Raw genomic sequence first — 24560 nt, 5'->3', positions numbered from 1 at the left:
GCTTCCCATGCTATGGAGCAGGGCAATGGGCATGATTCTAGGCCCACAATTCCATCAAAGTAGCGTTCTGTTCAACACACTGGAGTTTTTTTGGTTTTTGGTTTTTGATACAAGGGATTAAACCTAGAGGTGCTTAACCACTGAGCCATACCCCCAGCCTTTTTTTATGTTTGATTTAGAGGCAGGGTCTCACTGGGTTGCTTAGGGCCTCACTAAGTTGCTGAGGCTGCTTTTGAACTTGCAATCCTCCTGCCTCAGCCTCCTGAGCCACTGGGATTACAGGCGTGCGCTACCATCCCTGGCTTATGACACACTGGACTTTTTAGGCAAGCTTTGTTTTCAAAAACAAATATGAGTATGAGGTTAAAAGGCAAAGTATAAAACCACTGTACTTTCAATGGAGTATTAAACCTAAGAGGGAGAAAATCCTGTCACATACAACATGAATAAAACTTGAGGACATTATTCTTTTTTTATTTTAATTATTTTTAGATGTTGCTGGACCTTTATTTTATTCATTTATTTATATACGGTGTTGAGAATCAAACCCAGTGCCTCACACATGCCAGGCGAGCGCTCTTACCACTGAGCCACAGCCCCAGCCCCTTGAGGACATTATTCTAAGTGAAAGAAAACAGTGACAAAGGACAAATATGGTATGAGTCCACTTATACGAGGTCTCTTAAGTAGCCAAGTCCATAGAAAAAGAGTAGAATGGTGCTCCTAGGGGCCTGGTGGGAGGTTAAGGACCTGTGTTTGATGGGTATGGAGTTTCAGTCTTGTAGGATGAGAAAGGCCCAGAGACCTGACTTCACAACACTGAATATACTTACCACCACTGAACTGTACACCTTAAAGGGTTATGATGTCAAAGTTTACAGTATGTTTTTCTCACAATTGAAAAAACATCAAATGCCACTGTGTTTTATGCTCTAGGAATGCAGGGGCCTTAGCCATTATAATATCCCTGGAGTCTCAAAATGAAGGCAACATGCAGGTACAAGATAAAATATTTTAAAAAGATTGTTAATCTTTCTAAATACATTAGCATGCTTCCCCCCCCCCCTTTTGGAACTGGGAAAGAATTGTCACAATAAACAAATAATCCTGAGTATCTGTCTCCCTTCTTGGGGGCTTTCCAGTCCAGAAAAATGCCAGTACCCGGGATCCTTGCAGGCAGGGTGGCCATGGGCAGCTGGAACTTCCCCTGAGTGTCCCCTTCTGCCCTGGATTAAGTTAGATACCCATAAAAGGAACCTCCCACTCAAGGCAGTGTGGGGTCAGCAGAGAAGCCTTCCTGTCCCTCAGTCCTCGCTGAACCCACCTCTCATTCCAGTCAACGCCATCTGAGGCATCTCTCTCCTGTCCCGGCCTCTCTGCCTCTTGGGTCCCCCACACAGGCCAGTTCCTGATGCTCGGGCCTTGGCTCCCTGAAACTCCTGCTCCCAGCCCCAAGCCGCCAGCGTTTCTCTGAGAATCTCTCACTCTGCACTCCACACTGCCTGATGATGACCTGCAGAGGCTCTTTATACCCAACCAGTCTGTGAGCTGCTCAGGCAGCAGTAGAATCCAAGTTCTCATCGTCTTTGCAGCCCATGACCCAACACTGTATCTAATCCTGAGTCACCGCTTGCTTCTGGGTGACAAAAGTCAATGTTTACTGCACACGTACAATGCTCCGCTTCAGGTGGGAGGCTCCCCCATCTTTGTGATGAGCAAAGGTAAGACAGAAAAGTTAAGTGACTTGTCAGGGTCATAAGGCTAAGAATTGCTGACCTCAAGGCACAAGCAAGGCTCAGGCCTACACTCTCAAGGTCAGGTGGTACCAGATATATGGTGGGAGGGCAAGGGTTGGCTGCTACTTCTTTTTATTGTTGTTGTTTGGTACCGGGGATTGAACTCAGGGGCATTCAACCACTGAGCCACATCCCTGCCCTTGTGTTTTATTTAGAGACAGGTCTCACTGAGTTGGTTAGCACCTTGCTTTTGCTGAGACTGGCTTTGAACTCGTGATTCTCCTATCTCAGCCTCCTGACCCACTGGGATTATAGGCATGCGCCACCATGCCCAGCTGTGTTCTTTTTAAATATATATGAATTTTGACATATTATACAACATGGAGTATAATTTGTTCTAATTAGGATCCCATTCTTTTTTTTGTGGGGGGGCGCGAAGGTACCAGGGATTGAACTCAGGGGCACTCGACCACTGAGCCACATCCCCAGCCCTATTATTTTACTTAGAGACAAGGTCTCACCGAGTTGCTTAGCACCTTGCTTTTGCTGAGGCTGGCTTTGAACTTGTGATCCTTCTGCCTCAGCCTCCCAAGGAGCTAGAATTACAGGCATGCGCCACTACGCAGGGCTAGGATTCCATTCCTGTGGTTGTACATGATGTGGAGTCACACTGGTCCGGTATTCGTATATGAACACAGGACAGTTCTGTCTGATTCATTCTACTGTCTTTCCTATACCCTTTCCCCCTCCCTTCCCTTCATTCCCCTCTGTCTAATCCAGTGAACTTCTATTCTTCCCTCCCCTCCTCGACGTTACTTTTGCTCACGGGGCTCCAGGACTGGCCCTTAGCAGGCACACATGAACTAGGGAATGGATTAAGTTTGAATGGGGAAATGGATGAATGGCTTCAAGACTTAATTTCACAATCTAATTGTATGAACTGATCAGAGCTTTTCAGAACCAGTTTCTTCATCAGAAAGTGGAGAATAATACAGCTTGTCCTACTTAGTTCCTAGTGATCATTCAATTCAATTCAATTCTTGTATGACAGTTTTTAAGCATTTATCGTAGGCCAGGTGGTGTGCTTGGTACACAATTAAATGGAATGTGAACCCTGTACCTGAAGAATTCTCTATCAAGGTGGGACAACTCATAAACCAAATAGCTACAACATTAACCTGAACCTAGCATGATGACCATGACCAAAGAGCTACACAGGAAGGTATACGGCGGGGTCCTCACCCTTGACTGTATATTGGAGTTCCTGGGAAAGCGTGAAAGACACAGAAATGGACAAAAAAGCAGAGAGCAAGTGTCCTTCCTAACACACTACTCCAGGAATCCAATTCCATCCTGGAGCTATTCTGCAAAGCTCTAACATGGACAAAGTGATTCTTGTCAAGTGAACACAAGTGCGTTTTGCACAGTGGAATGCTATTGGTTATCATCCTGTAGATATGGACAGATCTGATCTATTTGTAAATTGATTTCAGAATTCCTGCTTGCCTATATGTGTGTGTGTGTGTGTGTGTGTGTGGTTTATTTCAACGGGTTGTAAGATCTTACTGGTTTCCTCATTAATTAACAAGTTTAATAACTCTTTTTTTTAAGAGAGAGAGAGAGAGAGAATTTTTCAATATTTATTTATTTTTTTCTGCGGACACAACATCTTTGTTTGTATGTGGTGCTGAGGATCGAACCCGGGCCACACATGCCAGGCGAGCACGCTACCGCTTGAGCCACATCCCCAGCCCCAATAACTCTTTGTCATGTGTTCATTTTATGTTTGTATGGGAGTCAGATTTTATCTTTTTAAAAAAGACATCTTTTAACAGGTGCTTTTTTTAAAAAAATCTATGCCCAGCCAGGTGTGGTGGTGCACACCTGTAATCCCAACGGCTCAGGAGCTGAGGCAGGAAGATCGCAAGTTCAGAGTCTCTCACAGCAACTCAGTGAGGCCCTAGCAACTTAGCAAGACCCTGGCTCTAAATAAAATATAAAGAGGGTTGGGGATGTGGCTCAATGGTTAAGAGCAACTGGGTTCAATCCCTGGGACCAAAATAAATAAACAAACTAAAAATACCTATGCTCAAGCCTCAACACAGACCAATGAAATGTGAATCTCAACTGGAGGGGCTCAAACAACTGTGCTTCTATAAAGTTCCCTAGATGATTCCAGTGAGCAGATGTAGTTGTGAACCACTAATGAGCAAGAATGCAGCAAGAGTCGGAAGGAAACCAGCATCTACGGAGCCCCTACTGAATGCTCACTACATCAGGTGCATCAGGTTCTTTGATTCAATCCTTTCAAAAATCCCAACAGCTATTACTTATTATACAAGTGAGGAAATGCAGAATTCGTGAGGTTAAGTAACTTGCCCAAGTTCACCCAGTTAGACCCACCAAAGCCCATTATATTTTTACTTCTTCCAACTACAAGGAGTCATCAAACATGATGAAAAGCAATAAGGATGAGGTTTACTTCGCAAGCATTTATAGATGGGCTACAGGGTGCAAGGCATCGGGGAGGACATCTCACCCCTGTTATGGTCTGGATACGAGGTGTCTCTGGAAAAGCTCATGTGTTAGGCAATGAGGAATGTTCAGGGGTGAAATGATTATCAGAGTGCTGCCCTAATCAGTGGATTAATCCATTTTTGATGGATTAATAATCAGAATGGATTACTGAGTAGGCAAATGGGGTGTGGCTGTGGGAGTAGGCTGCTAGGGTTTGTTTCCTTGGGAATTATATTTTGTCCCCAGCAGCTCTTTCTTCTGCCCCTCCCTCTCCTCCTCTTCCTTCTTCTTTTCTCTCTAACTTGCTCTCCCTCTCCCCACTGCCCCGCCAGCTCTCCTGAGCTCAGCAGCTCCCCCTCCAGGCCCTTCCTGGCATCGCGCAATGCTCTGCCTCATCCCAGGCCCAAAGCAATGCAGCTGACCAGCCATGAACTGAACCTCTGAAACCATGAGCCCCAAATACATGTTTCCTCCTCTAAGTTGTTCCTGTCAGGTATTGTTTTTTTTATTTTTTTGGTCACAGCTGACTAACATACCCCCCCTAAATTCCACAGAAATCTTACAAAGTTGTAGCCTTTGTCCCCCTGATCCTGTATTCTCCTCTCCTGCTGCCTCTCTCTTTTTTATTCCTTCCTTGTACAGGGGATTGAACCCAGAATCATTCTACCACTGAGCTATATCCCCAGCCCTTTTTATATTTTATTTTGAGGCAGGGTCTCTCGAAGTTGCCCAGGCTGGCCTTGAACTTGTGATCCTCCTGCCTCAATCTCCCAAATCGCTGGGATTACAGGCCACTGCGCCAGCCTCGGATTCTTATACCTCCTTCCAACAGTCTTCAAACAAAAGGAAAAATCCTTCTAATGGCTTTCCCACGGAAAGTTCTAGGTAAATACTCAAGTTTCAGAGAATCTTCCCTTAAGGAACAGCCCTGCCCCCTCCTCAAGGCACTACCTCCTCCTCCTCCCCCTGCAGGAGACCTCCGCCTGCTAGGATTGAGACCTCACGCCCTCTGCAGCCCCCAGCCCAGCCCAGCCCAGCCCAGCACAGACTTCAGGAAAACACCATTAGAGAAGATGACGACGGAGGGAAGTGGCTTTTTAAATGGCACTTGAAGCTTCAGCAGAGGGGAATTCCCTGGAGATTGATCTCTGCCTGAGAAGAAAATGGAGTTCCCCTGGAAACAGGAGGGGAGGGGTGGGGAGGCCCCCCGGAACAGCTCCTAGAGCAGGCAGGGGGGGAGCCAGGGTGGGCAGGGCTTGGACTCGGAGGTAATTAACTTATGCACATCACAAACAACTGCTCAGTCCACCACCCAGGGACCGGCTGAAGGTGTTTTATGGTCTTCATTACTTGGACTAATAACAAAGGGGAAAAAATGCTAAAACTTGGATTTTAAAAATCCAAGAAGCCTCCAGGTCCCTGTCAGGACCTATTAATGATGGCAAGAGCACAACTGAACTGATGTTAAGGAAGAAAAAAAAATCAATTTGGCTGTATATCTTGTTCCACATAGAATTAGAGTTTTCAAGCCAAAAGGGACTTGGAGAGATGAGGTATTAGCACCCAGCGGTGGGACCCACAGGAAGACTTGCAATCTAACTGCTGGGTGCCAAATCCTGCTTGGGAAGAAGGCAGGGGGCCTGCTTCTCACCAGGGGAAGCTGGAGCCCAGCCAGCCCTGCTCACCTCCCAGCTCCTGAAGGCCTGCCCATCACTCTGGTCCATTCAGAATAACCCCTATTTTAGCTCCCGGATCTGAGGATGGGGTGTGGGGTTCACATGGCTCACAGTGGGGGGGTGCAGGCTTCCAGACACCAGGTAAGCCCTGGAGTTCTGATGGACAGAGGCTGAGGGAAGCCAGAGCTCTGCCTGCTCCCCTGGTGCTGACCCTAGGGAATGGTCAGGGAAGGTGGCAGCTGTGTGGCCCAGGTGGGCTGCAGGGTGGAAATGGGGAGGGGGGCCTCCCTGACTCCAGCAAGGATACAACACAGTGAGAGGGAGGCCAGGAAAGGAGGGCGTTTACTCTCTGAAAGTCCTGCCTCTTGTCATCGGCAACAAAACCCAGCGGGAAAGCTTCTGACGGCTCCCAGGGGCTCCCACGGCCTCTGACTAAGCCCCTGAATACCAGGGAAGCAGCCTTCATCACACATCAGCCCTTCCAGCGAGACCCTGCAAAAGGAGGCTGACTTTACACTTCCTTGGGGAACTGAATTAAGTAGCTCCCTGGGGCTCGGCTCCACCAAAGAGCTGGAATTTATGGGGGCAGGTGGGCGGCTGTCAGGATGTGCTGCCCTTAGGACAGGAGCAGGGCTGACATGACAATCCAGGCCAGGCAGGCAAGGTCTGCCCCACACCCCCCTCCAAGTCCAGGAGGCCTCTGTCATGACCTGGGCCTCTGCCAGGAAGGAGTGGCAGGGCTAGTGATCAGACCCAGGTGAGGCAGCGGCTGTGGTACCCCACCCGGCCTGGCCTCCGTTTTGCCCTGCTCCACGCAGAGGGTTCTGGCCTCGCTTGAGCAGCACGGCCCTGCTGTGCCTGCTCAGTGACCTCTAGTGGGCTTGGCCACTGGGGGTACTGGCACATGGGAGTTGGGAGGAGACTGGGGGTTGCTCCCCACTCCTGCTGGCCCAGCACAGTGGTTCATGGGCAGCCCCTCCCTCCCACCCATGAGAGCAGCACCACCTCCTCCACTGTCCCTGCTAGCCATTGTCCCTGCTAGGTGTCCTGCCATTGCTAGATCCCAGGTGCTGCACTGTCCTTGTTGTCCCCAACCTCACGCATGCCTTTGAATGTGATCGCTTCCTTAAAGTCCCCCCAGTTAAGCCATCTGAGAACCCTCTTTCTTGCTGCAACTCTGACAGGTCTCCTCTCGCACGAACACAACCACACACACAGTTTCCAACTCACCTGAACATAAACCAAGGGCTGCCTCCCGCCCCTTCCGCTCAGATCTACCATATAATATTCATGTCACCAAGAAAGTACAGGGTTCCCACTGACGCAGCCACGAAACCAAGGTCCCATGACAGGCCTCTGGGATGCAGGGTCTCAGCATTGCTGTCCCACCTAAGGGCCTGTCTCTAAGGGCCTCAGAGGAGATGTTCAGGGACCAGGGCCCCAGGGGCCAACCAGCCTCCTTCACTGCATAAAGAATGGCCCCCCTGGCCCCATGCACACAGGGCCGGAGTGAGGACCAGGCAGGGAAGGACAACTGCAATGAGAGTCGGGGTTCGAGGCTCTAAACCTGGGCTTTAGGCAGGTTTGTGACACACTGAAACTGAATGCAGGGTCAGTGCATGCTTGCATTTTCCGGGAAGAGAAGTTTTTGATCAGTTTCTCAAAGAGAAAGCAAGACTTCAAAAAGCTTTAAAAAACACCGATTCTGGCTTTGAAGGCAGATCTGAGGGTCTCCCACAGGAAGTAGTAAAGTGAAGTCCTTCACAGCGTGGGGACTTCCTCACGGGTTGTGTGACTTCAGCCAAGTCCCTTCACCTATCTGTGCCTCAGTTTCCCCTTCTGTTAGTGGGAATAAAAATTTATCCATACATTGTAGGGTTGGTTGTTGAGGCTTAAATGATTTTATTTACATGCTATTCTCAGAAGATAGCATGTGGGACATCCAATGTGCTCTGTGAATTAGTGATTCCACTCCAGGTTTTATTTTGTTTGGTTTGGTTTTCAGTACTGGGAATGGGACCCAGGGCTTGTGCATGCCAGGCAAGCACTCTACCACTGAGCTGATCCCGGCCCTTTTTAAATTTCTATTTATTTATTTATTTTGGTGCTGGGGCATGAACCCAGGGGTGCTTTACCACTGAGCCAGATCTGGAGCTGGAAGGATCCAAATTCTCTCTTACCCAGTGAGAAATCAGAGGCAGGGAGGGCAAGGTGGGGGGTTCCTCCGAAGGTCACATGGCTAATTGGGAAACAGGCGTGACAGAGCCCAGGTCGGAGGGGCTCTGAGCCCAAGCAGCGCCCTAGTTCTCCAGAAGCCTGTCACCGCCCCCTCCCTCGGGTTTCTTTCTTTCACCAAGTCCTCCCCCTCCTTCCGCTTTGTATCGTGACTTCTTCTCATCTTCAAAATACTTCTACACATCCATGATCTCATGTAATCCCCTCAGTGACCCCGTGGAGATGACAATGCCGTCATCCCCACCTTACAGATAAGGAACAGAGCTCCAGGAGGCCACAAGGGCCCTGCACCCAGCAGATGGGGGAGGGAGGACCAAGGCTCCCAGGAGTGACAGGCACAGTGTCCTGTGGTGCTCGCCTGGGCCCCCTGCCTCACTAATGAGTAGGTGGCTCTGAGCCATCTTAATGGCCCCCGATTTAGGCAGCTCTTGCCTTTTTACAAATTACAGCTGGAGGGAACTGCTGAGCCATCCCCCAGCTGCCAAGCCCCTGGTGGCTGCACTGGCTGGGACCGAAGGAGGCCAGAGCTGACAGACGGCCCTACCTCTCAGGCTGCTCCCTCTTCCCCAGCCCAAGCTCCCCCATTAATTCCCACACATGATTGACGGCTCCTTCACTGGGATTCTAAAGCCTGGCTGCAGAGCCCAGCCCCGGCCCTCATGAGTCATGTTCACCGGATTAAAATTAGAGGCCAGAGTTATCTGTGACTCCAACAGAAACAGGAAAGGGATGTGCTTTCCAAGGTCGGCCCTGGGAACTGGGAGCAGGCATGAGCCTAGTAACTGGGGAGGAGATTGGCCTGGGATCTGGGGGGTGGGGGAGGGCTCAGGGTCTGGTTTCACGACAGGCCTGCCACCATCTTGGTCTGGAAAGTTCTCCAGTTTCTTTCACAGGAGACCAGAATTCTGGGGCCACACCCTCCTCCTACAGCTAGGAAAACCAGGCCCATAGGAGGAAGAGGTCTGCCTCAGCCCCACAGTGAGATGCGATATCCTGGGCACTCTGTTTCCAGGGCCTGGTCACCTCCCAGGCCACTTTCTGCATGGTTCATTCCTCTAGTGAGGAAGGATGCGGGGAGGGGTGCTGAGTGAATGAGAATACCCAGGTTCCAAAGGCCTACGGGGTTCTCAGACCTGGACAGAGAAGGCCAGTCTCTAGCCCCAAGTGCAGCCTATGAAACTTGACCAAGCTTATAATGAAAGACTTCCTGCCCAAAAGCTTTGTTCCTAATTAGCTATTGTTGCAGATAATCTGTTAAGCGGTCCCAGCTCCTAGGGGAATAGCCCTTTTGCCAATGAGCTTGGCTGCCAAGCTGCCAGCAAAACACTCTACCACCGCCAGGCACAGTGGCCACGCCTGTTATCCCAGCTACTCTGAGGCTGAGGCAGGAAGATCTCGAGTTCAAAGCCAGCCTCAGCAACTTAGCGAGGCCCTAAGCAACAACTCAGTGAGACCCTGTCTCTAAATAAAACACAAAATAGGGCTGGGGATGGAGCTCAGTGGTCAAGTGTCCCTGAGTTCAATCCCTGATATCCACCCAAAAAACCCACTCCACCCTGCCCTGGCCCCTGACCATGAGGAGCAGGAGGGGCCTGAGCAAGTCCTACCCTGAAAGCAGCTGAGCCCCCTGTAAGGGCCTCAGGGACCCTACAGCCTCCAGCTCACCCCAAGATATCTATGACTCCTACCGAATGGCAACTGGAGATCTAAACATCCAACACTGTCAGCTCTTCCTTCCTCCAGGTAAGCTCTGCTTCCTCACCAGGGGCTTCTGGTAGAGCCTTATGGAGCCTTTTCTGTGTGCCAGGCTCTTTAGGGGAAGTAGCTCATTGAATCCCAAGATCACTCCCCACCCCCAAGGGTGGCTCCTGTGCTGAACCTGACTTTGGAGCCAACTCTCAGCAGCCCCACCACTCTGTGACTGCATCTGGACACTGATACCAAAGGGTACAGAGACTTATCAGACACCAAGGGACCTGGCCTAGAACCTCGGGGTCCCAGAAAAGCAAACTTCCTTCTTCAAACGGAACCCTGGGCTCCCATCTCATGTACTGCACAGAAATAATGGGATACCTCAGGTCCAGGTGGGAAGAGGAGGCAGGGGCCACCCATAGGTTCTCAAGGGGACAGGAAAGCCCTCTTTGGCAAGCAGTGGCCTGGGCGGGGCTCGGGACTCAACACCACATTCGCTCCCTGGCTCTGCCACTCTCTAGCTGATTTCCTAGGCGAAGCAAGGACCACTCCACGCCACTTGTCCCTCATCTGCAGTGTGGTTAGGACCAGGGAAGAAAATGGGGGCGTGGCCGATGTGGATACTGTACAGTGGAGTCCGGTGTCAGTCATCCTTTCACTTAAGGCAGGAAAGGGGCCAGAGTCTCTTGGCGGCTCTGTTTGATGGCCCTGTACAGTGCTAACAATATTCCCAAGTATGGAGCCCAGTTGGGCCTGTGCTAAGGGAGTCTGTGGGTGAGCCAGCGTTATACCCAGGGAAGAAACTGAGGCTCCAGAGAGGTTAAGGGAAGTGGCAGAGAGAGGATGTGAAGGGACATCCGTGACAGTGTCTCACTGTGCCAAAAAGATCTAACATCCTGACCCTAAGGCTGTGAGGTGTCCATCTAGTCCTCCAAACAAAACCTTGGTCCTGGGCTGCCTGCTCCTGAAGACAAGGGTCAAAGCTCTGAAAATCCAGTTGTATGATGAGATCAAAGGCTTCCTAAGGGACCCACAGCTCACAAGGGACCTCTCTTTGCAGACACTGCAAAAAGGAGAGAGTCCAGAAAGCCAACCCCAAGCGTGCCTTGGAGTCTGACTCTCAGGCCTGTCCCCTGCTTTGTGCTTCGGCAATAACGATGGTCCGTTTATTCCTTTAAATCTTTCAGTGAGGCTAAGGTAGCATGCCAGGTGTGGTGGTGCACACTGGGAGGCCGAGGCCGGAGGATCACAAGATCAAAGCCAACCTCAACAACTTAGCAAGGCCCTAAGCAACTCAGTGAGACCCTGTCTCAAAAGTAAAGACTTTTTTAAAAAGGAGGGGGAGGGCTGGGGATGTGGCTCTGTGGTTCAGCACCCCTGGGTTCAATCCCTGGAACAAAAATAAAGAAAACAAGATTATGTAGCATGATTGGGGCCAGGTCCTGTGTTGGTCACCAAGGATGCCCAATTAGGCAGGTGGCCTGGCAGGCAGAGGGTCATTTCATTTCAGCTTTACACTCTTGGTGTTGGACAAACCCAGAGCCCTATGTCCTTGCCCACCATGATCTCATTCTAGGACCTCCACAAAACTGCAAATGGTCTTTCTGCTTCTGCTGTTTCCTCTGTAGTCCACTCTGCTCAGAGAAGCCAGAACGATCTTTATGAAACATAAACTAGGCGGCATCAATCCCATGTTCAAAACCCTTGAACAGCTTCCTATCACACTTAGGTCCGTGTTCAAACTCTTCCCATGGCTCCTATGCAACCCCACCCAGGATCTGTCCCTGTGAACTTCTGTGACCCACTGACTTCCTCATTCCCACCTCTCCACTACACTACTTTCTTTTTGTTCTTCAAATACAGTGAGTTTGTTCCTACCCCAGGGTCTTCCTGTTCCCTCACTTGGAACACCCTCCCCACCAGACTTATGGTTGGCACTATGCAGGACTCCACTTGTGTCACCAGGGTTGTGTCACCAATACCACATGGCAATTGACATTTCCAGGCATTTTCAAAAGCATCACCTTAGTTACTAACTCCCAAGAAGGTCTAACCCCATTTTACAGATGAGTAAACTGAACCTTGGAGAAGGTAAATACCTCACCCAGGTTTTACCCATTAGTAAACCCCAGAGCTGAGATGGGAACCCAGGGCTTTGGATGTCAAGTTCAGGGTCTCATCTGACAAGGCATTTGGCTGTCGTTTCTGATGTTCTTAAGACACGTGGAGACGTATGGGATGGATTATAGCAAAGGTATGTAGAACCCAGGTGGCCAACCAGCCTACAGCAAAGGACAGCTAGAGAACTGATGCTAACCAGGGAAAAGCAGCTGGGATGCAGCCCTGGGGCACAGTGCTTGCCCAGCACAGGTGAGAGTTCCCTCCCAGCTCTGCAAACAAACAAGCAAAAACCCCCTGGGGAAAGTCTCCATCCTGCTCACCTCCCAGTCTGGATGACCACTGCTGACCCAGGACCAGCGGGCAGAGCCCAGGTGCCCCCACCACAACTGTAACCCCACGTGATCTCCCTAAACGGCAACAAAAGACAGAGTTCAATAAAGAACACAGGTTGGAGATCCAGGCAAAATCACATGTCGAGGTGCAGAAACTCCCTCCTGGTCTGAGCTGGGGGACCCATGTGGACAGCAAGTCACCAGAGAAGGAAACCAGAGTCACCAAAAAGGTCAGAGGAATACAAGATGGAGACATGGCCCCTGACTCAACCATTTTGAGGTAGAAGAAATAGAATAGGAAAAAGACAGGAAAGGAGAAAGGCTTTATAAGTGTGGACCTAAGCGCTCCGTGAGCACCTCACTCTGACTCCCCGGGCCTGTTTTCCTCTAAGATTCCTGGTTCTTAAAAGACCAGGAATCTTCTAGTCTGGCTGATGCCTGCTGCGTCGGTAGCTTATGCAACTTCTTTCTTTTCTTTCCAGGTGGGACCAGGGATTGAACCCAGAGGTGCTCGACAGCTGAACCATATCGCCAGCCCTTTTTATTATTTATTTTGACCCAGGATCTCCCTAAGTAGTCTTTGAAGGTCCTACCAAATTGTCCAGGCTGGCCTCAAACCTGTGATCCCCCTGCCTCAGTCTCCTGACCTGCTGGAATTCCAGGCCTGCACTACCTCATCTGGCACCACATATTTTCTTTTTTTTTAAAATATTTATTTTTTAATTGTAAGTGGGCACATATCTTTATTTAATTTTTATGTGGTGCTGAGAATCGAACCTAGTGCCTCACGCATGCTAGGCAAGTGCGCTACCACTTGAGCCACATCCCCAGCCCCGACACATATTTTCTTTAGACTAGGTGAAGCCAAGAGACACATACTATTAGAGGCTGATGACGTGGATACACTCAGAACATTACTGGGTGGGGGACGTCAGCCTAGACATCCTCAAGAGAACAGACCACCCTGAGCACCCTGTGCTCCAGGGTTAGGAGAACTGAGCTCACAGGCTGCGGTCACCCATGGGCTTCTCATGTCCACTAGTTACAGTTTCCTTTAGAAGAAAGACCAAGGGCTGGGCTGTAGCTCGGTGGTGAGCACTTGCTTGGCACATGTAAGGAACTGGCACCACATAAAGATAAATAAATAAAAGGTATTGTGTCCAGGGGGTAGGACCGTCGGTGGAATGAAATGGATATCATTACCTAAGTACCATGTATGAAGACACGAATGGTGTGACTCAACCAGAGACATGGAAAATTGTACTCTTTATGTGTACTATGATTTGAAATGCATTCTACTGTCATATATAACAAATTAAAATTAATTTTTTAAAGAAGAAAACAGTTCTTTATTAAAGCAGGGAAATAAAGGTATTGTGTCCATCCACAACTAAAAATATTGGGGAAAAAAAAGGCCAAGACCCCCAATAGTGTCTCTTGTCAAGTGCCAGCTCGCCTTCTCCCTGGAGTGTGTACCCTTCCCTATTGTCTGCTTTCCTGAATACATTTCCTTGCTCAGGGCTGGGGATGTGGCTCAGTGGGCGTGTGCTTGCCTAGCATGTGCTTAGGCCCTGGGTTCCTTCCCTAGCACGTCAAAAAAAAAAAAAAAAAAGTAAATCTCATTGCTTCCTAAATAAATCTTGTGTCTCTCTTTTTTTCGGGTGGGGGGATACCAGGGATTGAACTCAGGGGCACTTGGCCACTGAGCCACACACCCAGCCCTATTTTGTATTTTATTATTTAGAGACAGGGTCTTGCTGAGTTGCTAGCACCTCGCTTTTGCTGAGGCTGGCTTTGAACTTGCCATCTTCCTGTTTCAGCCTCCCGAGTCGCTGGGATTATAGGGGTGCACCATCGCACTCGGCTCTTTGTGTCTCTTTTGACACATTCTGAAATTCCTTTCTGTGGTATAACTCAAGAACGAACTGCCAGGGCTGAGTTGCGGTCCCCTTCTCCTTCATACACTTTTCGGGTGACAGTTTGATTTACAATTTTCCTACTTTATGATGGTGCAGAAATGAGAGGCATTCAGGAGAAAACCACTTCACATTTTGGATTTCGATCTTTTCCTGAGCTAGTGCTACCTGGCAGAAGACTCTCCTGGGTAGGGGCAGAGGCAGCAGCCACAGCTCCCAGTCAGCCAGATGATTGACAGGACGAACAAAGGAGACGCCACATTGTACTGTGTTGCTAAGCCAGACGTTCTGTAGATAAGGTGTATTGAAAGCATTCCCACCCACCCCCTTGGTACCAGGGACAGAACCCAGGGGTGCTTAACCACTGAGCCACATCCCCTTAACGACTGAGCCACATCCCCAACCCTTTTTATTTTTTGAGACAGGGTCTCACTAAGTTGCTTAGGGCCTCACTAAATGGCTGAGGCTGGCTTTGAACTTGTAATCCTCCTACCTCAGCCTCCTGAGCTGCTGGGATTATAGGCATGTGCCACCGCGCCTGGCCAAAGCATTTTCATTTTACAATATTTTCTATGTACAATGGGGTGTGATCCTGTTGTAAGTTGAAGAGCACCTGTAATGCTTAGAAACAGACCCACAGAATGAATGCACAGCCCCCAGAAGGGAGAATCGCAACTGTGTAGCTCACTCTGGGTGAGGAGGGAGCCAGCCCAAGATGCTCTGGGCTAGAGAAGGGGACCGTGCAGGACACACACTTTGGAAAGAACATTGACAGGCACGTGCTCCAGGCAGAATGCCCAGGTTGGTAAAGAGACAGGAGACAATGATATAAAGAACCTCAGTTTCTGGCTGAGTTGGTAGAGTGCTTGCCTCACAAGCACAAGGCCCTGGGTTCAATCCCCAACATCACATTCACGCAAAACTAACAAACAAAAACCCTCCGTTTCCTTCTCTGTGTAATGGGACTGATAAAAATAACATGGCGTGGGTGGCGCTCTAGTGAATGGGACTGGTGCTCTTACAAGAGGCCCCAGGGAGCCCACTGTCCTTTCTACCACGTGAGGAGCAGATCTCATCACTCACGCATATACGGATGCCTTGACATTGGACTTCCCACCAAAGGCCTATGTAGGAGGAAGTGCCTTTCGATGCAGAAGTGAAGCATCACTCCCAGCTGAAGCTCAACTGTGTTTTGTTTTTGAGGTGCTGGGGATTGAGCCCAGGGCCTCATGCAGGGAGCGCTCAACCAACTGAGCTGTATCCCAGCCCCGAGGTCAGACTGTTAAACAAGCCAGGATTGCTCACAGGTACACTCACTGCTTTGGCAGGGACGGTGGATGTGTCAGTGGGCGCCACAGGCACTGCAGGCAGTGTGCAGCCATCAGCCGGACACCCAAGATCCCATGATTCCCATCCCCTCCTTCCCAAGGGGTCCTCAGCCAGGACAGCCACCTGGCGAAGGAGGGGCAGGAGTCACCACCCCACTGTCACATGGAGAACCTACAGGGGCTCCCTCTTATGTCCCTCTTCCTAGTGAGTGTTCCTTGGACCCTCTTCTTGCCCGGCCACTCTGCCTTCCCCAGGACACGCCTAAGGCCCTGGCAGGGGTTGATGCAAATAGTGTTCGATTTCCTGGGCTAAAATTACATCTTGAGTCAATTCTCATAAAATGTGGTGACAGATTTAGGTGCTGGGAAGATGGAGCTTTCTCAGAAGGCATAAAAATGACCCAAATGGTTAAAATCAGCTGAGAGCCGGCAGCCAGGGGCCACAGAGCCGCGTCCACACCCCAGGGTCAGCTCCTCTGCAGCCTCGTGCAAATCTGGGGTCTGTTCCCAGCCTGGAGAACCGTGCCTGTACTTGACTCCTGGGTCACAGGAGGATCATCTCGGCCAAGATCAGAGAGCTGGTCTGCTGCTAAAGTGGAGTGGCGGGAACTGGCCCGTTGACTGGCAAGGGCAGCCTGTCCCAGGGGCCGTTACACTGATGATTCTCGAGTTTTCTTTAAATACTCCCTTCTTGACTCTTTCCTCCGCAGTTCCCACAGAGAACCGGACAAGGAAGAGCGCCCCTCCCACTCCAGGATGTTTCCCAGAAACCACTTGGTGCCTGTGTCCGAGGGGTGCCCCCAAGGCTCAACACAGGTCCTGGCCACCTCCCCTAAGTGGGGTCAGCCTCCTTGAGCTCCAGGGACACCCCTGCTCTGACAGCTGACCTGTGTCTCCAGCTGCCCTCAGCCTGACTGGAGGGCCATCTTCATGGGCTCCTCCCATCTCTTCTGGAGGCCTCGCCCACTGCAGGCCAGCCCCGCTCACCTGCCGAGGGCTCACCTGCCAGAGGTCTGCCCCCAGCCTTTCTCCACACTGCTGCGTTCAGTGAGGCTGGTCGAGTGGATCATAGTGGTGGCCAGAGGTCTTCTAGTGAGGTGCCACCAAGGTGGGGGGACACTGGCCAGAGATCAGAGGCTGGAAGAAAATGAGGTGGCCTGGGCTGCCCCCCATGAGGACCCCTGCCCTGTCCAGAGGCCACTGCCCACTATTGCCACCCTGTGATCCACTACCCCTCCATGGCTTCCTTGGACCCCACTCTTGTAGTTTAGATCTAGAATGATCCTGAGGGTCCATGGTGGTGCTACTGGGGAGTGTAGGCCAGAGGGAGATTCTTTGGTTAATAGAAGTATGTCCTTGAAGGGGACTGTGGGACTTCTTTTTCCTCTTTGGGTGCCATGTGGGTAGTTTTTCTCTGCCACGTGCTCTTATCACGGCCTTAAGCAACAGACAATTGACCACGGACAGAACCTCTAAAACTAGAGCCAAAATAAAGCTGTTCTCTTGACAAATTCATTATCTACGGTGTTTCGTTATAGTTTTGGAACGCTGACGAACACACCCACTCACTCCTTTATTACAACCCCAGTGACAAGGTACCTGGGCTGACTTGCGCATAATGGTTGCTGCCTGTGTCTTTGCAGATGCCACTGTTTTGCTGAGTGCTTTTGTGCTCCGTGTCCTGGCCTTGCTGAAATCCAGGTGCTCTGCTGAAACCCAGGTGCTCGCTGTGACAGCCCTGGGGTCCAGCATCCTGACTTGGTACCCTGAAGCTAGTCCTGCCCTCAGGAGGACCAGGAGGCTGAGCTGTCCAGGGGGAAGTCCTTCCAACCCCATTGTCCTTGTGCTGCATCATTAGCCCCTGAGCTAAACATGTGTGTTCAGATTCAAATGCCATTTAAAACATCCACCGAACTGTCAAAACGCTTTAGCATTCTGGCTGTCGCTCTGCCACCCCTAAACTCCCGTTTCTTTCCATCCATACATCCTCGGCCGTTCTGTTAGATCACTCACACGCGCATCTCCCCTGAGGGCCAGAAAACCTCCTGGTTCCCACTCCTGCTTCCAGTGAAGCTCTGCTCTTCTGACCCAGCGCCCTCTCTCCCCAGGTCCTGGCACCTGGTAGATGCTTTCTGTTGTAAATATTGACTGAGGAGAGAGGGACAAGGCCCCAGACCCTCTGGATGACATTCTGCAGAGAATGGTGTTTATGGAGTGCAGATCACACACTGGGCACTACCTCCAGCATCTGGTTCGCCCTTGCCGCAGGTGTACCCCATCTTACACGTGGAAACCGAGGCACAGAGAAGTTCCACAAATTGCTCCAGGTCCCACTTTCAGAAACGGATGAAGCCAAGAGCAAAGCACAGGTGTTTCTCACCCCCGGGGCCACCCACCCTCCCTGTGGGTAGTAATGGGATTGGGACAATTGGGGACCCTGAACCAAAAGGAGACAAGTTTCAATTACAGAATGTAATTAACGGTCCGCCACACCATGCCCTGCTGAAGAGGCCCTTCCAGACTTTCCGTAATGAATCAGCAAGACATTCGCACATTCCTGTTTTTCAGAAGCTCGGCCAAAAGGCCTCAGAAGTAATTAGTTCACTTAAGAAGGCTAACCGTTTCCCCAGCAATCTGGTTTATGCTTCAATGGGCTCAGAGTCTTGGCCAGGGTGAAAAAGTAACTTCAGCCTGGCCCCTGTGGAAACATTTCCCACGTTTTCTAGATAAAATTCACCCTGTCAGACACTTGCTCCTGCCAAGGCAGGGTGGGGGGTGGAGCAGGGCAGGTGATGTTCCAGCCAGGCCACCAGCCAGGAGGGGAAGTTGGTAATAAAATCTGAGTTACCACAGCTTTGCTGGCTATTCTCATGTCATCTGGGAGGGCTCCCCACCCATGGCCCTGGGTGTGGGTCATTTTGTACACTACTGTCCTGTCCCTGTGAGGGAGGGTAGAAGAGAGAAAAAACAGGAAGAGCCAGGCATGGTGGCACACGCCTGTCATCCCAGCAGTTTGGGAGGCTGAGGCAGGAGGATTACAAGTTCAAACCAGATTCAGAAATTTAGAGAGGCCCTAAGCAACTCAGTGAGACCCTGTCGCTAAGTAAAATATCAAAAAGGGCTAAGGATGTGGCTCAGTGGTTAAGTGCCCCAGGGTTCTATCCCAGTACCAAAACCAAAACCAAACACCCACAGGTAGAAAGGAGACCTAGAGGAAGGACAGGGAAATATAACCTGCATCTCCATGTACCTCCCAGGTACCAGGCCTGTCACTCTAAGTTTTTCGGAAATCTGTAAATCTTGAAGTTGACCACAAATTCACTTACTTATGACAATTACCTTCATCAGTGTGAATCAACCCCCCCCCCCCAGCAAACAGATTAAGCAAAGAGAAAGTCGATATTTTGAGAAACCTACAATTTAGGGGACTTTCCAGTGTTATCTACTGATCAGAAAATGGAGGCCACGTAGCCTAAGAATCCTGAGCACTGCCAGGCCACCATACATACACCACCTTGAGGTCACCAGACTGATGTCATCCCCGCACGCCTTCCCATACCCACCCCTCAGCAAGTTCCCTTTAAAAGAAGGGCCAGGAACCCCGAAAGCACGGCTCTCACTCCCGACGGCCCACCTTGTTCTCCTTGCTTTCCTAAGTCAGTCTCTGCCTTTACTCACAAGGGCTGAAATTCTTCCCTGCCACGTGTCAGGAACCCCACTTGTCCTGTGAGTTCCCCCCTCACTGGGGAGTCCTCAGGACATTCCCCTGCAGCTCTCAGGAGCCCTCCTGAGCCTGGGGACTAGGCCACACCTGCTCTTCACAGCCACCGCTGCCTCCTTGGGCCCTGGGGCATCTTCCCTCTCTGGTGGAGGCCAAAGCAGCCTCTCCACCAGAGTCCGGGGGGCCTCCCTCCTGGTGTGCGTGAGGAGGTGGGGCTCACCTCTGCAAGGCCCTTCTTGCCATTCCTGTGCCTGTTCTGATCACAGAAGGAGCAAGCCCAGTCTCCAGTCACTGGGAAGGCCACCGAAGCCAGCTCACCTCCCAGGCTGGACCTGCGCTTGCCGGCCAGAGCCTCTCCTCTGAGAGAAAGGAGGGGCAGTACTTTTCACTAGTCAAACAGAAGCCGGGCTTCCAGGACCCCTCATCTCAACCCCCATCCTCTCCCACGAGAGCTTGTCGCTTGTGGGGGGCAAATGAGGCGGAGGTGGGGAGGAGGGGACCACTGCCATGTCCTGGGAGCTGGGAACACCCACTCCCTCCCCCAACCCATTCATTTCCTTAAGAGCCATCTCCAAAGCACCTGCTGTGGGCCGGGCACTGTCCTAGGTGCTCAAAATGAAGCTGCAGATGAAGCCGATGAAGTCCCTACCCTTGTGGGGCCAGCACATGGCAAAACAAATACCTAACCAGAGCACTGGGGACGACAACAGTGATAGGAGAGGAAAAAGCAGGAGGGGAAGCAAGTGAGGAGCTTGCGGTGTTAGACCGGGGGCCAGGGAAGGCCTCCAGAGGACAACAGGGAGTCCAGACCTCAGGGAAGCTGGAGGGGCCACAGGGACCTGTGGGAAAAGGCCATTCAGGAAAGACAACGGCAAGTGAAAAGGCCCTGGGGCAGGAGGCGGCCTGGCTGGCTGGCACAGAGTGGAGGCTGGAGGGCCAGGCCCTGAGGCAGGTCACCAGGGATAGGAAGTCAGGCGGGAGGGCCTCTGAGCCAGCAGAGGGACTGTAGCTTTGTCAGACAGGAGCCCTGCACAGCCCTGGGCAGAGAGGGACAGAATTCGACTCTGTTTTAGCATCACCCTCAGCACCTAGGAGGCCCTGTTCCCTCCCGGGTGGCTCTCCAAGTCTGCCCTCTGCTCACAACCCCGTGAGGAAGAGCAAGACACAGGGAGCCATGGGTCTGGGCGAGGGAAATGAGCAAAGGCTGCAAAAATGTGTCCTATGAGTGCTCGGAAGCCAAGCTGAGGAGGGGGATCCTGGGAGCAGGAGTCGCAGAGGGTTCTGGGCCTGGACGTACTCACTAAAGCCAGCTCCCGTTAGTCAGAAGCACAGGGAGGGAAGCTGCTGGGCACAAGATCCAGGGCTATGTTCCCCGGGCCACCAACGAGATCACAATGTGCTGGGCCTCCCTCTGTCCCCCTCAGACTGGGGCACACAGGACAAGAGCTGCCTGGGCCACCTTCAGCCTCACTCTCTAACAACAGGGACAAGAGCAGCCCAGCTGGTGTGGCTGGCCTGCACAGGGCTTTGGTGCTGCAGGGGGATCTCTCCAGAGTCACAGAGCACAGAGAGGGCAGCCGGGGCCACGCTGGAGCTTCCAGGCAGGGAAAGGTCTGCACCTACCTCTCGCCACTGCTTGTTCTCCATCCCTTGAGTATACATGACGCACACTGCGGGGAGAAGAGAAGGGCAGCGGGTTAACACCCAGGCCAAGGGGACCCAGATGGGGAGGGCCCCGGCTGAACGGGGTGCTCAGAGGCTCCAGTAGGACTGCTCGGGTGGGCCTGGGCCGGGGAGGGACGTCTTGGTGAGTGGTCTGCATGCCTGGCCTCCAAGCCTGGACCACAGCTGTGTCTGGAGGGGCACTGTTTGGGAGAGGGTCAGGAGCCATTCCTTCCCAGGCCACAGCAAGGGTCGGAGGTGAGCAGGACGGAGGCCTGGGTGGCAGAGGCCTGGTGGAGATAACCCACTTGCACCCTCGTCAGTCCCACGAGGCCGGTGATCATCCTCAGCCCCTCTTTAATGATGGGAACACTGAGTCTCAGAGGTGCCTGAAGATCTGATCCAAGGTCACATCCATGGGCAGCAGTGCTCAGCACCAGAACCTGCTCTCCAAAATCAGTGCTTATCCCATCAGACCCAGCAAACTGGAGCCCTGAAATGCACAGGTTCCCTGGGGTGGGGACCTTCTGGCTCCACACACCCTAAGGCCAGCCAATTTCTACCCCTCCCAATTGCTCGGTTGCACTGAGGCTTCACAAGCGTGGGGGCTGAGCAGGGTCCCCAGTTCTCTGGACACTGTCAAGGAAGCACTGACTAGCCCTGTCACACTGGGAGCAGTGCCTGGCACATACTTAATGCTCCATAAGGGCCAGCGCCGGCTGCTGTCATTAGGCATAGGTGGCCGCTGTCATTGTTACCCTTATTACTGTCAGAGCAGGACTTACGTGGGTCAGACTTGGAAAACATGTCTTTGTCCAAGAGGTTCCTGAAAGAGGGGGAGAGAGAGCAGTTAGTGGGTTTGGAGGGAAGGAGGCCGCCCTCTGGCCTCGTCTTAGACAAAGCGGACGAGATGGCTCCTTCAGCCAACCTTGATCAACCTTCACTCAGAGCCAGGCGCTGGGCGGCCCCACCTTCCTGGGGTGAGCAGATCTCCTAAGGGCCACGACCCGAAGACACCATGCACAAGCCCTTTCTAGAAATTCTCCTTTCATCACTTCTCTATCAAAATAAATAAATAAATCCAAGCAATCAGAACACAGCTGCCCAGCCCCCCACCCCCAGGCCTCCACCCACAGCCAGTTCATTGTACCCTCATCGGTGCTGATGAATTCATCAATGACACCTCCCAGGAAACACAGGCTCATTGGGACAGGGTCCTAGCACATGGCCCCAGCTATCAGACTGGAAGTCCTTGCAGTAAGATGACAGATGGGGACAGAAAGGTCTCTGAAGGTGCCGAGCCCGCCTGCCCTGCCTTCTGAGATAGCAGCTCCTGCTCCCAGATCCTAACCCAGGGACGGGTTAGGATAAGAGCTTTTAAATATTAGCTCCTCATTCTCAGGCTGCCCTGCGAGGTGGGGACTGGTGGGGACTGTCCCATCTTCCAGATGTGGAACCACAGGCTGCGGAGATAGAGCAGGCTATGTCCTACACACCTGGCGTCCCTCATTCCACAGTGATCTGATAGCCTCAGGGAGCGACACAGCCAGTGAAACTCCGTCTCTGACTGGGAACCAGGTTTCTCAGAGCCTGTCCCTCAGTCTGGAGGGCCATGGATGCCCGGCCCGTGTCCCCAGACCTTCTCAGCTCACACCAGGGCTCCCCGCACCTGCTCCCCTCCAGAGGCCTCCCCCTGGCAGGCCAGACTGCAAGGGCCAGAAGGATGCTCCCAGGGGCAGCACTCAGCCAGATGGACAGGAGCCAGGGGATCAATACGCAGCTTCCTCAGGCTCCAGGGACAGTGCTGAGGGTGTCCCCAGTCTCCTGGGGGCCCTGTGGGAAGGAGCCACAGGGGCCAAGAGTCCTGCTCAGCCCACATCCAGCAGCTGTGCTGCGCGTCTTCCCTTCCCTACTCCTGGGAGTGACCCGGGAGCCCTCCTGTGTGGCAGCCACCGACTCCCTGAGGACCCTGCTCCAGTCCCTGCTCATCCCGACTGCATCAACCCTGCCCCACCTCCTTCCCCGATGTCCCAAGAGGCCTTTCCCCTCCACTCCCACAAACCCCCGTGGGTCCTGTGCCCCTTGACACCTTTTTCCCAGAGAAGAGAAACAATCGGCCCTGGTCTATGCGGCATGGCTCCCTGACAGCCAGCTCCCAGTGCCAGAGCTGACGAGGCCCGGGGACCCCCTCCACCTTCCCACTGACAAGGGCAGACTGAGCCCAGGGAGGGGCCCACAACAATGGCAGAGCAGCAAGTCTAGAAGAAGGCCTTACCCTGCGTCACCACCCCCAAAGCCACCTAGTGACTGTCAGGCAACTTGACCCCTAGTCAACCCTACCACCCCTGTCCCCAACCCTGAGGCACGAGAGTCAAAGGCCACCTGAAAGACGACACACACAGCAGCAGCCTGGAGCCGTCACATGGCAAACCCTGATGCCAGGGGAGGTCCCAGGCTGTGCTCACCAGTCACTCCTCAGTCCTGGAGCAGATTCTTAGCGATGTTCCCAAGAGAGATGTCCCCAGATGCCAAGCTCCTGGAGAACTTGGCCACCATGCCTGCTCCACACTGTCCCTTCAGGGGCCTCTCCCCAAGGGCAGGCTCACTCTGCCGGACCTCAGGCCCCCCAACCCCTCCCGCAGGCTAGACCTGCTCCCTGCCAGTTGTCACTTAGAAACCATCTGATAAACTCCCAGCCCCTGAAGGAGCCTCGGATGAGACTCTACAGGAGGCAGCTCTGACGTGAGCACGAGAGAGTGGCCAAGCGGCCGCAGAGGCTGAAGAAGACATTTACACCGGGTCATTTCCAGCTTGCGACCCAGCTCCAGCGTGCAGCCTGGGGGAGGGGCGTCTGTCTTCATTCAGATGAGAGACAAAGTGCCTGAGCACCGAGCGACTCTACTGCGGGGAACCTCTACAGTGAGGAGGTGATGACGATTTTCGGGGGGGGGGGTCCCTACTAAAGCCAACGCTGGGTCCGTCTGTCTGCCTGGACTTACTGACTGGCTGGATTGAACCAGGGGCGCTCTGCTGCTGGGCTGCACTCCCTGCTTTTTTGTTCAGAGAGGGCTTCACAAGTGGCTCAGGCTGGCCCCCAACTTGTCATTCGCTTGCCTCAGCCTCCTGAGCATCTGGGATTACAGGCCTGCACCGCTGTGTGCTGCTGTCTTTGAATTCTACAACAAAATTCTATAACTACATAAGACCCTAGAATGTTCAAGCTGGAAAGGACCTCCAAAGTCACCTTTCTCAACTCTTTCACAAATCAGGAACGTGAGCTGGGTGTGGTGGCACACACCTGGGATCCCAGAGACTCAGGAGGCTGAGGCAGGAGGATCGCAAATTGGAGGCCAGCTTTGACAACTCAGTGAGTCCCTAAGCAATTTAGTGAGACCCTGTCTCAAAATAAAAAATAAAAAGAGCTGGGACTATAGCTCAGTGGTAAAGTGCCCCTGGGTTTAATCCCCAGTGTAAAAAAAAAAAAAAAAAAATTCAAGAATGTAAGCCTGGCCACGTGCAGTGGTGCATGCCTGTAATCCCAGCAGCATGGGAGGCTGAAGCAGGAGGATGGTGAGTTCAAAGCCAGTGTCAGCAAGAACAAATGAGACCCTGTCTCTAAATAGG

At 52.2% G+C, this 24560-nt stretch overlaps 1 protein-coding gene across 2 annotated transcripts in view; it reads right to left on the bottom strand.

The window, feature by feature from the left end:
• Positions 1–24560, bottom strand: part of Cpne5 (copine 5) — an 88766-nt gene that overhangs the window by 52097 nt on the left and 12109 nt on the right. For both annotated transcript variants that reach the window (XM_046450756.2, XM_046450757.2), the window contains exons 2-3: positions 21722–21762; positions 20898–20944 (exon numbers count right to left, since the gene is read on the bottom strand). In XM_046450756.2, the coding sequence (XP_046306712.1) occupies positions 20898–20944; positions 21722–21762 (88 nt within the window). The remainder of the gene's footprint in view (positions 1–20897; positions 20945–21721; positions 21763–24560) is intronic.

The sequence above is a fragment of the Marmota monax genome, unplaced genomic scaffold (genome assembly GCF_021218885.2).
Source record: "Marmota monax isolate L192 unplaced genomic scaffold, Marmota_monax_Labrador192_F-V1.1 WCK01_AAM20220418_F8-fsc00127, whole genome shotgun sequence".
Classification (NCBI taxonomy): Eukaryota; Metazoa; Chordata; class Mammalia; order Rodentia; family Sciuridae; genus Marmota; species Marmota monax.
This window is presented reverse-complemented; position numbering and strand designations above follow the sequence as displayed.